Source organism: Sphaerodactylus townsendi, linkage group LG12, assembly GCF_021028975.2.
Source record: "Sphaerodactylus townsendi isolate TG3544 linkage group LG12, MPM_Stown_v2.3, whole genome shotgun sequence".
In the NCBI taxonomy this organism is placed as follows: domain Eukaryota; kingdom Metazoa; phylum Chordata; class Lepidosauria; order Squamata; family Sphaerodactylidae; genus Sphaerodactylus; species Sphaerodactylus townsendi.
In genome coordinates this window covers 38,528,272-38,543,297 of record NC_059436.1, presented here as the reverse complement: position 1 = coordinate 38,543,297, position 15,026 = coordinate 38,528,272, and the positions used below count along the sequence as shown (strand labels likewise).

At 41.4% G+C, this 15,026-nt stretch overlaps 1 protein-coding gene across 5 annotated transcripts in view; it reads right to left on the bottom strand.

The window, feature by feature from the left end:
• Positions 1-15,026, bottom strand: part of RALGPS1 (Ral GEF with PH domain and SH3 binding motif 1) — a 240,760-nt gene that overhangs the window by 192,453 nt on the left and 33,281 nt on the right. For all 5 annotated transcript variants that reach the window (XM_048513563.1, XM_048513565.1, XM_048513566.1 and 2 more), the window contains exons 4-5: positions 10,173-10,280; positions 7,422-7,472 (exon numbers count right to left, since the gene is read on the bottom strand). In XM_048513563.1, coding sequence (XP_048369520.1) covers positions 7,422-7,472; positions 10,173-10,280 — 159 coding nt within the window. The remainder of the gene's footprint in view (positions 1-7,421; positions 7,473-10,172; positions 10,281-15,026) is intronic.

The window sequence follows — 15,026 nt, the reverse complement described above, 5'->3', positions numbered from 1 at the left end:
CAATAGCTTCATATCAATATTAAATAGAGTAAGAGTAAGATGAAACCCTGTAGCATTCCACAGATCATGGGGCCATGAGGCAGAGCAGGAATCTCCCAACACTATCTTCTGAGACCAACCCCCTCAGAAAGGACTCGAATAACCATGATGAGATGCCCCTTAATCCCAGTGCTGAGAGGCAACTCAGAAGGATACTATGGTCAATAGTATCAAAGGCTGCTGAGAGATCTGACAGAACTAGCAGAATTTTATTCCCACTGTCTAGCTCTGCATTGAGGTCATCAACCATGGTGGCCAAAGCAGTCTGTGTTGTAAAACCTGGTCCGAAGCCAGGCTAAAATGGGTCTAAAAAATCAGTCTCTTCCAAGAACCCCTGGAGCTGATAGACAACAACTTGGTCTGTTACTGCAGTACTACTACTGGGAGCTAGATGAAATGAACAAAATAAAGAATAAAAGTACTAGAGGTTGTAAGAATAAAATAAAGTGTATTATAAAGATCACAAAGATACACATCAGCCTATACAAAAGTGATTGAAGAATAAAAAAAATATAGATGAGAATAAAATTACAAAAATGTAACATGCAAATCCTTATACATAATTCGCCAAGGGCTTGGAATTTCCAACAACGAATCACCAGTCAATCACTTCATGGTCTAGAATCCACATACCTGAAGGACTAACTCACCCAATATAGCTGGAGGCAGAAACTTTGCTAATCTGAGAAAATTCTTCAGCAGGTAACACCTGCAAAAGGGTAAGACTGACAGCTTTTTATACCCAATCCCTCTCACATAATGTAATGGCTTGCCTGATGAGGTCAGGAGGGCTCCCACACTTAGTGCACCGAATGTGTAAAACAGAATTATTCAGAACATTTTCATGAGTGTGGTGCCCGCTCTCTGCTCTCTGCTCTTTTACATCTGGGTTACCCTCCTATGGAGGGTCTTAGCCGTTCCTCTCTTTTAGGGGGAGGGTTTTAAATATGGGTTTACTGGATGCCTTTTACTGTATTAACTGATGTTTTAATGGAATTTTAGTAAGTTTTAATGATTATTTTGGATGGAGCCTATGTAATTTGTTATTATGTATTTGTATAGTTTGCTCCCCTGTTTGGTATGGTATTGAATTTGTGTTGTACACAGCCGAATTATAGGGGATAAGGCGATATAAAATCTAAATGTCAATAAAATAAATAAAAATACATCAAATGAGAATCAGAGTTATACTGTCTGTGTAAGTGAGTCTATAATGCAACACCTATTTTCAAAATAAAAAAAACTTTCAAAGGACAGAAACAGATGAAACAATCATTTCTATTTTTTAAGATCCCTTCTAGTCAGGAAACATTTATTCCAGAAAATCCTTTTTGAGTTAAAAGATGCTTACGATTAAACTTTTGTTGTAAACTATGCTTAGAAAATGTAATAATACTCTGATATTTTTAAAAAAACCCTTCTCTGGTTTAAACTTTAACTTAACCAAGGAAGTAAACTGGGGAACATTTTAAAATAATGTTCAGAAAGAAATTGGAAAGTAAATTTATGAAGCAGCTTTTGCAGAAGCATTTGTTTTTACTCCGTCTCACCATATATTTTAAAACTTAGATCTGTCTATGCTGCCCTTACTATTTATAATGTTAAAAATAGTAAAGCTATTATGTAAGTGTATCAACACATGTCTGAGTTATATACTTTTTTTAAAAGTGAGAGAAGTGTCAGCAAGCATAACTATACCACATGCAAAAACCAGCTGTCCCATTACATAACCTTATTTGCAGGGAGTTCAAGGTTCTCCTGTAAAATGTTCCATCCAGAATACCTCTAGGCATCTGGAGTATAAAATGAACTGGGAGAGGGAGCAGCAGGAGCCGGTACAAAAGCAAATGGCCTGAGTCTGAAATTGATTACAAAGCTGATTACAAAGGTAATATGTATTGAAGTCTCTGTTAATTAAGGGAATACAAAATGATGTTTCGAAGGCCATTTCTACATGTACTATAAGACAGTAACCACAACACAGTGACAGCTACTATCAAATTCTGACCTCTTTTATTTACAAATTTGTTCTCTAGTTGTTTATGAAATAATATATAAGCTCAGCAACTGACACAGTGAGTAACCATGTCGCTTTCCGAGTCCTGTAATAAATGGCTCTGTTTCAAATAAGACAGATCCGTACGAATAAAATAGATGGGAAGCAGAAATGAAACCACTTGGAAAATTCCCAATTAATATAAGTAAAGGCTCTCATCTGAGATGGGTCAACTGAAATAGATTTAAAGTTTTGTTGAATTCAAATGTATTGTCAAAGGTTTTCACGGTTAGAATCAACCAACTATTGTGGGTTTTCCAGGCAGTGTGGTCATGGTCTGATAGTTCTTGCTCCTAATGTTTTGCCTACATCTAAGGCTGGCCTTCCAGAGGAGCATGTGAGGAGTTACCAGGGGGCTGGGAAGTAAGCCCCACAGTGCCCCATCCCCACACTTACCTGTGGAAACAATTGCAGGTTAAGAGCTGACCTGTTCCCTTCAGGCTGGCGACCTGGTGGAAACTACACTTCCCAGGAGACCTGGGGCCCCAGAGGGGGAACAATTAGCTTTTCCAAACTGAACCTAAGGTAAGTGTGTGGGGAACAGGGCCGTGGTGAGGAGAAACACAGAATTAACAGCTACTCCTCTGGAGTCATGTCACGGTAAGATGTGTTTCTCTCCGTGGCATAGTGGATAGTGATTATGTGATGGGGTGTACCTTTTGTCCACCTGACAGGGGGTGAGGCACATTTGTCTCATGTCCACCGTGAGGTAGACCAAACATATTCCCCATCACACAATCACTCCACACTGTGCCACAGAGAGAAACACATTTTACCGTGACAAGCCTCTGAAGATGCTAGCCATAAACACAGGGGAAATGCTAAGAGCAAAAGCTATTTATTTTATTATTTATTTATTTCATTCGATTTTTATACCGCCCCCTCCCCGGGGTGGTATATTCAACAAAACTACCAATCCATGGCCACACATATTCAACAAAACTACCAATCCATGGCCACACAGTTCCAAAATCCCGCAACACACAGTTAACGTTTAATCTTTTTACATCAACCTGCTATGCAAGAGCCATAATTGTACTTTCTTAATTCAAATAAATTGTGAACCAATGGGGTGGACTAATGTTAATATCCAGGGAGCTTAATAAGGTGCTAGGAGGTGAATATATGATTAGTACGTTACAGACATTCTGGGAATTGTAAGTTTGACAAGGCTTGCCATAGTTCACTTTTTAAACGTTTAGCATCTACAAGCATGTGGTACTCATTAACGTTCGTAAAACATCCAACACTTTTCTCTGTCCTCAGGAATGCCTGTAGATTCAGCTCTGGATAAAACTTGGATCTGGAAAGGTCAAGCACCATGCTGGAAACTGCTAGTTTTGAGTTATCCTTAAACTATATGGCAATAAGCAAAGTGAAGGAAAGCAGTGGCTCTTGACCAGCAAATGACAACACTACTTTTCCTTTTGCTACAGCCAAATGATAGGTTGCTCTGAAAAAAAATTTAACCGGTGTTTGAGTGGAAAAGCCTCTGTAGGTTCTCAGAATTTAAATTCATGCCCTTGTCCACTCATACATAACAGCAGCACTGCATTGCTCATGATAATTAGAAAAGAGAAAGTAAGACTGAGACGGTATTTTCATCTAAATCTGTGAGAAAAGATGCATACATTCCAAGAGGATGTATCCTTACATTAAGATCCCATTTGTGGAAAGCCCCTGATACAACCTGCTCTGCTTTGTGGTGACAGATACATTGCATCTTGTTAGGACAAAAAAGGAAAGTGAATAAAGGGTGAGGTTGTAGGCACTATGATATACATTAAAAAGCTAACAAATGAATTCAGATCAAATATATTGCATTAGAATAAGTTGCTGATTTTTTATATTTTGAACCATTTATATTTATATCAAAGAACAACACTGAGGACTTGAGGTAAGAGGGGTTGCAGGGGCAACCCCCCCCCCCAGGTACCGTGAAATATGAAGAGCGACGTCAAGGATACTGCGATGTCGAAAAGGTTGGGAAACACTGCCCTCCTAGACCTATTGGTATACAGGAATCCTTCTCTCACTAGAACAGGGGTCTGCAACCTGCGGCTCTCCAGATGTTCATGGACTACAGTTCCCATCAGCCCCTGCCAGCATGAACAATTGGCCATGCTGGCAGGTGCTGATGGGAACTGTAGTCCATGAACATCTGGAGAACCGCAGGTTGCAGACCCCTGCACTAGAAGATATCCCTATCCTGGCCCTACAGCTTAGCTCTCCAATAAACCCTTCCAGCAGTATATTTTGTGTATATATTTGCTTTCACTCAGCATTCAGGCTGATAATGGTAGCAGTCCCACACCGTGATGAACTACTTCCCTGAGAGATGTTTGACTGTTCACACACACTTATGGCAGACAGCACTTAACAGCACGAATGCTCAGGACCAAAAAACCTCACAGATTCTTCTGCCAGGGAGTTAACCTTCTCCCTTCTCTGCATTATACACTTACTTGGCCAATCAGAGTGAAAGAGGCCACAACCAATCAGATGGCTCCCCTGTTCCTAGGCCTTTCTACCTCACTCTGATTATAAACAGTATGTTGTTTCAGACAAAACTGTACTTTGGGAAAAATCATATTTCCTTGCTGTCTGTCATATCATCTTTTCCAAATCATCCAGCATCCTTAACAACTAAACCAGATGTCACAATTTAAAAAATGTCATCCACAATTTCAACCGGTATAGACTGGTGTTAACTCTTCACAGGATTGCATTTAAGGCTGGCCCTGCTGAAATGTAACATATCAGAGACAGTCTTAAAACCAATATACCATGTTTCCCTGAAAATAAGACAGAGTCTTATATTAATTTTTGCTCCAAAAGGTGCATTAGGGCTTATTTTCAGGGGATGCCTTATTTTTCCCCATGATTTTGCACCCCTAAGTGACCAGATCAGGTGTGCTGGGAAATCTGTAACTAGGGCTTATTTTTGGAGTAGGGCTTATATTTCAAGAATCCCGAAAAATCATGCTAGGTCTTATTTTGGGGGTGGGTCTTATTTTCGGGGAAACAGGGGGAAAGCTCATTCTGTACTGTTACCACCCTGATCTGGATAGCCCAGGCTAGCCTGATCCCATTAGATCCCAGAAGCCAGCAGGATCAACCCTGGCAAGAATTTGGATGGGAGACCTCCAAAAACAAAAGAGTCATGACGTGGAGGCATGTAATGGCAAACCACCTCTAAAGATATCTTGCCTTGAAAACCCTGCCAGGAGTTGCCATAAGTCAGATGTGACTTGACAGCAACAAGTCCAGGGAATGCCATATGCCACCAAGAAACTGTTTTTATTTGACTACATAATACCGAACAAGGCAGCTGGAAAAACATCTGTCAGCAACATCAAAAGTTGAGGACTAATTGGTCTTAGAATGCACTGCATATGTTATATGTTCAACTGCAGATGTAAGCATTTATGTTTCGGAGCTCTAACTGCCTTCACCAGCCATGTCTTGGTAAAATTAGTCACTTCATATATTCATTAGAGAAAAGAACCACTATATAATATGTGCAAGACTTCAAAGTTTTCCTTGCATTCTGCCAAACTAACTCAGCGTCTACATGGCTTCCTAGAGAACCTGGGTTTTCACTATTCTGACTTCTAAAATAAGAAGCATCAAACAATTTTTTAAAAACCTGCCTCAAACCACATTTCCATCTTCCGCTGTCTGCAATCATCAACGCCAGAATGTAATGAAATCCTGCCATTGCTATGTCCAGCTCTAACATGGCTGCAGTCAACTGACATAATGGGAAGAGCGTAATTTATTTAAAAATAATTCAAATCGTGCTTATTTAAATACATTCACATTTTCGTTTTTCACTGTGCTTCTTCAGTAGGTTCGCACATTTACAAAGCTGCTTCTCACGCACAACAAGCTGCTGCAAATCATTGATAAAATTGCAAAAAATCACTGCAAAAATTGATAAAAATATTCTTTAGCAGTGGGGGCTTCCTGAAGTTTCAGAGGTAAGCATCGAGTATTACAAATGACATTATATGTCCCTGGTAGGCCTCTGCGCTCTACTGAGGCCAACTTGCTGATGATCCTTGGCCCCCCTGTGATGCGGCTGGCCTCTACCCGGGCCAGGGCTTTTACGGCCCTGGCCCCTGCCTGGTGGAACACACTTCCATCAGCGGTGCGGGCCCTGCGGGATCTTAGTGATTTCCGCAGGGCCTGTAAGACCGAATTGTTCCACCGGGCTTTTGGGGAGGCCAGCCGATTAGATGTCCCTGTGTTGCGTGCTGTACCATCATTGGCACTACCGGTGTGACTACCAGTTTCGGTATTGTCTGTCCCCTCCTGGCCTTGGAACCGGGAGCCATCATTAGTATTATTAATATTGTTTTACTGGGTTTTAGAATGCTGCTTATTCTGAGTTATGTATTTTAACTATTTATCACTTATTTATTGTGCACATTGTTTTAGTTGTGGTTTTGCTGTACACTGCCCAGAGCCCTTCGGGGTGTGTGGTTTATCAAATTTTAATAATAATAATAATAATAATAATAATAATAATAATAATAATAATAATAATAATAATAATAATAATAATAATAATTCAAGATGGCACAAAAGTTAATAGGAGATAGGCATGAGTACAAAAGTCCACTAAGAGAATAGTGGCCACACATTTCAAATTTATAAGCTTTCGTGAGTGACATTCTAACTTGTCAGTTACAGTAAGTGGCAAGAAAATAAATACTATCATTGCCATCTTAAGAAGTTTTTACCCTTCTAATTCCACTGAAATCAAAGGGCTTAGAGAGTGTAACTCTACTTAGAATGGATGGCACGTTAAGTATTACATTTCATGCATCTGCCTCCGGCTCATGAAATTTTATACATAATAAAATTTTAAGGGTTTAAGGTACTGCATTTTTTTGTTTTAGTTGCAACAGACTTAAACGAAGGTACACTTCAGAACTTTATGAAGGCTCCTACATACCAAATCCTGACCATGTTATCCAATTCCATGCTTATATTGGTGTTCTCAAAGCCCTGACCACAACAAATTCATTCTTGACTCTGCTCAAGCCAGGGATGCCCTACAGTTCAAACTAGGCACAAGATATCACTCATGGAGATGGGCAGATACCTAGCCGTTAGGAGGGACTGAAGGGGAAGCCATTAGATGCATCTATGGTGGTTCATTTCCCTCAAGATTTGGAGATGGAAAAGAAGAAAGAGACTGAGAGTACAAAAGAAGTGTAAAAAAGCACACACAGAGAGAGAGCTGCAACAGGGTGTAATGACCATTTTTTCTTTCAACACATCTTAACATCATTTACAGTTAATGTAAGGCACATACCTCTGGTTGTATAGCTTTAAACACTGGTGTATCCATTAGTGTAATCTGACTCTGTAACAAAGGTTAAAGATAGAAGAATTACAACTTTACAAATTAAACTACTAAAGCTGCGGTGCGACAAAATCAAATATGCATGATAACTTGTACGCGTAAATAATTTAAAAAGTACAATATTCCCCATTCCACACTATTCGCCAACCTACCTGTTGAAATTTCACCCTGAAATAGCTGAGGACAAGGAAAGAGAGTAGCGCTTCCCTTCCTTAATTTAGGGGTACTTCGTGGTTGTTTTTTTCCATTTTCAGTCCCCAACCTCCGGGTTTTAGTTCATTTCTCACCATTCTGGAGTAAGAGAAATCTTCATGTTCCTTTGCATTTTTTCCAGCGTCTAATTTTGTACCACATACAATTTAATTGGCATATGGCCCTCGTGCAAAATAAAAGCAAAGCAGCTGGTTTCTCTGGCCAGTACTTCATTCAAGTCTATCAAAATCAGCACATCCTTCTCTGGGCTCACTCACCTTCAGAAGTAAGGTAGCTGTCAATCAAAGAAAGGGTCTTTATTTGGTGAATGCACTATCCAATTTGTGGTCCCTCCCAAGAGATGCTTCCTTGGTGCTATCACTGTCTGTTTTTAAGAGCTGGGTGAAGACGGTCTTTGCTCATATTTTTACAGTGCCATCCTTAACAAGTAAAACCCTTCTACTTCTTTTGCTCTGAATAGACCTAGAAGGGTGCAATTTTGATTAGGATGGCATTTTCAGCATCTGATTCATTAAGCACCTTGCTCCTTGAGTTCAATTTTTAATGTGTTATAGTTTTGGCAATATGTGGCAATGCCCTGAGTTTTTTAAAAAAGTTATTCAGTTTAATGGTTGTGGTTGTCTATTTATTTATTTGAATCCCTGTTAAATGGAAAGGGGATACACACATTTTAAACAATAAATACATATATCAAATTGTTTCTACCAGTCACAATAGTAGTTTCCACATGGGGACAGTCTCTTGCGGTTTCCCTGTTGCTGGTGTGTCTGCCAAGACAGCACAACTCCAAGAAGGCTTCTCAGTTTCCTCGTTTCAGTCCCCCAGCAGAAGCAACAAAAAAAAAAAAACCTGCTTCCCAACAGCAGATAACCTGAGGCAAATAACCCATGCAGTCATTGTCCTTGTCTAAATCCCTGAGTGTTTAGATCACTCCAAAAAATCTCATTTTGAAAACTGTTTATAAAAACCAGTGCCTCAGCGAAATCTAGGAACTGACAGTATTAAGCAAACTACTGATGTTCAGAAAGACGGAAAGGCATCTAAAGGTGCCATGGGGCTCAACTCTCTTCAATGTCTCGTAGAGTTTGTGTTCCTGAAGAAATGACAACGTTCAAACTAAAATGTTCATGGGGAAAGAAGAAGAAGAAGAAGAAGAAGAAGAAGAAGAAGAAGAAGAAGAAGAAGAAGAAGAAGAAGAAGAAGAAGAAGAAGAAGAAGAAGAAGAAGAAGAAGAAGAAGAAGATGAAGATGATGATGATGATGATGATGATGATGATGATGATGATGATGATGAGTTGGGATTTATATCCTCCCTTTCTGTCCTGGAGGAGACTCAAAGGGGCTGACAAACTTCTTGCCCTTCCCCCCTCACAACAAACACCCTGTGAGGTAGGTGGGGTTGAGAGAGCTCCGACGAACTGTGACTAGCCCAAGGTCACCCAGCTGGAGTGTGCTGGAGTGCACAGGCTAATCTGAATTCCCCAGATAAGCCTCCACAGCTCAGGTGGCAGAGGAGGGAATCAAACCCGGTTCCTCCAGATTAGAGTACACCTGCTCTTCACCACTAAGCCACTGGAGGGGATTGTCAGAGAAGGTAAACAAGAGCATGATGTGCCCTAGATGATTTCTCTCCTCTTTCTGATGAGCTTATTGATGCTGTCATGGTCCCCCTTTGCTGCAACTGACAGTACCTTTGAGAAGCCCCTGCTGCGGCTGATAGCTTGCCTGAGGAAGGGTTCGTGGAGCCTTGCAGAGAGAAGCCAGTTGAACCGGTTGAGTTTGAACTCACACAGGCTTCTGGCTCAGAACTAATCAGCGGGGTTAAAGGCGATCCTAGCAGCTCTGGGTCTCCAGATGCCAGCCTACAGTGTGGATGGAGATTGAGACTGGCCTTAAAGGAGAGATGCCGCTCAGCAAGACTACAGGCTAGGCATTGCCCAGAGCCTTTGCAGGAGCAGCCCCAGGCAAGTAGCTCTGAGGAATAAAAGGCCTTGGGCAGGAACTGCAATTGTGGTGGCAAAGTGGATTCTACCTGACCTTGTCTACACACCACTGCTGTATCCAGACCTGACTGACAACGGACCGGCTTCTGACCTTGATTCTTGGGTCCTCCTTGTTGCTGTATGCACTCCTGGCCTGACTGACTTCTCTTTGAACTCTTCCATGGACTTGGTAACCTTAGACTTTATTCTTTGCTGAACTGCCAGCAGCCAGCCCAAGCTCTGAGCCTCCTCAGTACTATGTGTTGCTGTGGAAGCACATCAGCCCCACCCAGCTTGCACAGATGCAAGTGATGGCAGCATACTGTGAAGTGACTGCAACACAGGGCTAACACTACTGAAGTAAGTGACAGGCGGGCTACAATTGCGCACAGAGGAATAAATCCTCCCTGTTCTGTCAAGTGATTGAATGAGACCTTATTATTTCTTATATCATGCTAATACCTGAAATCAAACACGTTAACTTAAAAACAGTAGCTGTACTTACTGCAAACTCCTCCGGTGTTACTTTCAACACATCAAACACAACTGCATCATAACTTTTATGGGCATAATCTGAACTCCGTCCTTCCAGCGAGTCAGAACTGCTACTGCCCTGGGAAAGAAAGGAATGGGTTTCAGTAAAACATACATTTGTGAATGGATTTTTACTTTTAGTAGAGTCTGACCTTAACATTTTTATAAAGAATTCTCAAACTGATTCTTGGGTGTACTGGCTAACAGAGGAGAAAAGACATGTGGCGATGTACAGGAACAATTTCCAATTTAATGTTCGGGATGTACCCAAGAATTAATTTTCCACAGCAGTGATTTTTAAAAGCTTTTATTTGTAGATAGATTCACAACACTGGGGTAGGAAGATGAGAAAACAAATAGGAAATTCTACCTGCTACTGTCTCTCTTACATTCCTCCCCTCTTGCCAAGCCCACCACAATCCTATCTACTCTGTCAGCAGCAGCAGCAGCAGAAGAAGAAGATAAAGAAGAAGAAGAAACAACAAAAGAAACAGAAGAAGAACCAGCAGAAGCAGCATACCAGAAACAGAAGCAAAAGAAGCAGAAGAAGAGTAGTGGGATAGCCTCATAGCCTTTTCCCCAGCATTTTCCTTTAAAGTTAAGAACATAAGAACAAGCCAGCTGGATTAGACCAGAGTCCATCTAGTCCAGCTCTCTGCTACTCACAGTGGCCCACCAGGTACCTTTGGGAGCTCACATGCAGGGTGTGAATGCAATGGCCTTCTGCGGCAGGGGGGTGGGGGTGGAATAACTGCCATCCAGTTAGGTAATCTGTAGAGCTCTCCAGACTTTAAAAGGTTGGGACAAGCTAGCTGCAAAGTGTAGCAGTGACTGAGCAGACAGGGGGAGTATGGATAGGTAAGTACAAGTAGCAGTAAAAAAAAAGTAATATAAATAAGAGCAGAACTGCATACCACTGGTAAGGCAGGAGGTAAAAAGCCATGAGTTGCTGACACTCAGTGCCAGTACTTTTGTTCTAAGCAACTTTTTAAGAAACCTGCCAAGAGTGTTTCAGGAAAAGATATTATGTGTCCAGGTCTCATTCTCCATACTGGATGTGCTTATTCTCATGATCAGACTGCCCCCGCCCCCCACTTTTCTCCATGATCTATTTCACTGAGGTTTTCTATGCAATTCTATACATGTGAGTCTTAGAAGCTGAGTTACTGCTAACAGTCGTGGGAGTTCACATTTGGGGAATTTTTTTGTTGTGCGTTTCTATTAAGAAAACCCATCTTGTTGGAATTCCTCACCAGCCCCAGTATGTCAAAGCTCTGATTTTTCAGCATCAAAAATCTAGAAAAAATAAGATTTTTTTCTTATTTTTTCAGGGCGAGGGGCCTTTTGTCTCTTTAAATCTGATGAAACTTTTAGTTTTAAGATGGGGTTTTTATTATGTCATATGTTACGGTAATTGCTGCATTCCACCCTGAGAGTTAGGGCACGTGTCCAAAATCATCCAGGTCTTGGGAACACTAGCAAATTAAAAAGTTGGGAGAAAGGACTTCAGAAAATGAAATGTGAAAAAGGCACGAGAGGTATATATCTTTACCATTCAATATATTCCAGAGTCATCACTGCTCATTCCCTACTATGTTAGAAGACAAGCAGGAAAGCCCATTTCAGACTCCAATGAAATAGGCTCTGGACGGGGGGCGGTGACCTTACCTGATCTCCACCGCAACCGCTCTCCTTCCAGCGGCACTAGCCATGGTGCCACCTAGAGAGGGTGGGGTGTAGGTTCCCTTTGTTCCCCCTTCTTACTCGGCTCTTCTGCTTGACCTCGGATCAATCCTCTTCCCTCCCCTCCAGCTATTGTCCTTCCAGTCACACCGGTCTGAAGGGGAGTGATCGTCCGCAGAACCTCAGCTCCATGGCCTTCCCTGCCCTTTCCTCCAACCACTCTCTTTCCAATGGCACTGGTCATGGCACCACTTAGAGAGGGAGGGGTGTGGCTTCTCACTGTTCCCCTTTCCCCTTCTTATCTGGCCCTTCTGCTCGACTTCAGCTCAGCTCAATCCCCTTCCTGCCCCTTCTCCCAACTACTGTCCTTCCAGCCACACTGGCCTGAAAAGAAGTGACTGTCTGCTCAGTTTTGACTCCACGGCCTTCCCTGCCCTTCCCCCACCCGCAAGTGCTCTCCTTCCAGCCACAGTGGCCTGAAGGGAAGTGATCATCCTTCTCCCATTTGACTTTTGTCAATTGAGAAAGGGAGGGAGGGAGATGCACAGGTCTCTTTCCAGGGCAGGGGATGGGGGAGATGAATGGGAGCGGATAGGACAAACCCTCAACCAATGGGCGTACAGGACAGTCATACTCCCATTGGTTGATGTTTGTACATCCTGCACACCCACTGATTGAGGGTTCATAGCAATGGTTGAGGGTTGTACATCCTGCGCACTCACTGGTTGAGGGTTCACACATCCTGTGCTCCCTTTGGTTTAGGGTTCATACACTTTGCAACTTAATCAATTATATAGGGTAAGATAAGGTAAGATGTTAAATATGCATCTGTATACTTTACAATAATCCTTTAGATTTCTAGTATATGGGCTAGCCACTTGTGAGACCTCCAAAGATAGAGACAAATCTTGGGGGGGAGGGGAATCTTCTACCTGCTGAACCTGAACCTAAAGTATTAATCAAGAAGGCAACCTTCCAAATTTTAGAAAGACAGTTTCTAATAGACATTACAGATTTACTGTAACTTCTCAATAAGATGATTATGTAAGATGCCAAAAAAAGCAGGTCAGTAAGTAGGTTCTTGCAAGTTGGTGGTTATGGTAGAAATCTTAACCACAAGGCTGCCGGTTGTATGTATTTCAAACATTTGCTGCACAGTAACTTCATTTTTCAAACCCTGCATAAATAATGCTAGATCGCTGAACTATAGTCATTTGTTTTATTCAAATTCTACTTGCTTAGTTCTGCTGCTGGTTCTTCTATTTTAGCTACCGGTTTAAACCCACGGTGAATTCCAGTAATTCTGTACAACTTTTTCGCAAAAAAACTGAAGTGAATAGGGTCCAATAAAAGGCATTTTCCATAACCTAGCATTTAGTATTTCCAATTTTTAAAGCTTGGAGATCTCACTAAATACACTTAGTGGGATAAAAAAAAAGTTTATTAACATGATTATTTTTGCAGAAGTCATGTCATACTCAAAGGAGCTGAGTAAAAATAGGCTTATACTTAACAATCCTACTCCAGATCTTAAGAATTAACATGCCAGTCTTTTCAAAACAAAGTGCTCGTTATGATTGCAGAGAGAAGAGTTTACCTCTCTGACCATGTAACTGGCTGAGTTCTAACAGTCCACATATAAACCAGTTGCTCCCCACCATTACCACAATCACTCATGTACCAAATTATATAGAGAAACATCAATGGGAATCTGGAGACAGCCAGCAAACATTTTCTCACAAGCTACCCTCTTCATGCAGTAGACTAAGCAGATCTACATGCAAAAATGGAATACATTGTTGAATCAGGATTTTCCATTAAAATGAATAAGGCAGTCTGTAGGCAAAGGAGCTCCTTGTATACATCAGAATGTTGTGCCTACCACAAGCTGCTGGACTAGGGAAAGATGGCTAAAACTTGAAAGCAACAAGCTGAAATGATACTGAATGGAGATGCATAGAGATACTGCAAACATTTGCAGTAACGTCAAAGGCTTTCATGGACGGATTCAACTGGTTGTAGTGGGTTTTCCGGGCTGTGTGGCTGTGGTCTGGTGGATCTTGTTCGTAACATTTCGCCGGCATCTGTGGCTGGCATCTTCAGAGGTGTATCAAAGAGGGAAGTCTGTTACACACTGTGTCCAGTGAGACACAGTGTGTCACAGTCTTCCCTCTGTGATACACCTCTGAAGATGCCAGTCACAGATGCAGGCGAAATGTTAGGAACAAGATCCACCGGACCACGGTCACACAGCCCAGAAAAACCACCACAACCATTTGCAGTAACATTTGTGCTTTTATGAGACATGCTCTGTTTTTAAAACAAAGATATTTGATGTTACTGAACGTATGGATAGGTGGAAAATAATTTTAGTCTGAAAAAGTAAGGAGTTAATTATTCCCATGTGCAACTAATTAAATTTTATTTGCTATAACTGGAGTATATAAAAACAACCACGGAATTTTTCTAAACTACTTTCTGGCTTGGGAAACTGGACACCGGGTGATCTTGGGACCATGCATAGCATTTTCCTTCATGAATAGACCAGTATCCCACAATTACAACAAGACCTGGCAAAGACACACAGATTAAACATTATGAACATTGTTTAAATCTAAAAACACATCATTCTTATGAGTCATTCAACTTTCAAATGTTTTGAGGGTTCAGAAAAACAAGAGCCGGCTCATCAACCACTACAGATTAATTAACTATATTTCATCCAATTCTATTCACGCATGAAAAGATTTAGGATCTGGGGATGAAAAATATTTATTGTTCCATTTGGTCTATTGGCTACTATGCAATTTTTCTGGCAGTGAATGCAGTTATTACATCTATATACAGTCATGAAACTTGAATTGGAGGAAAATTCTACCCCCCCCCCTTATTGGTTCACACGTTCCCTCTTGTTCCCGCTTTTTCTCTACTTTCTACCCATCCTCACTCAACTCTCTGTCTCCTTCTCCCAGAACCTACTGCTTTCTCTTTGTCGGACTGAGTTTGCACAGGCAGCAGTGCCTTGATTGCTATGTAACCCCACAGCGGAGTGATTTTGCAAGATTTTGTGAGATTTCCACCAGTATTCTGTTTTAGAGTACTGGCATTTTTTGGATTTGTCTGAACATGGCCCCGCCATGTG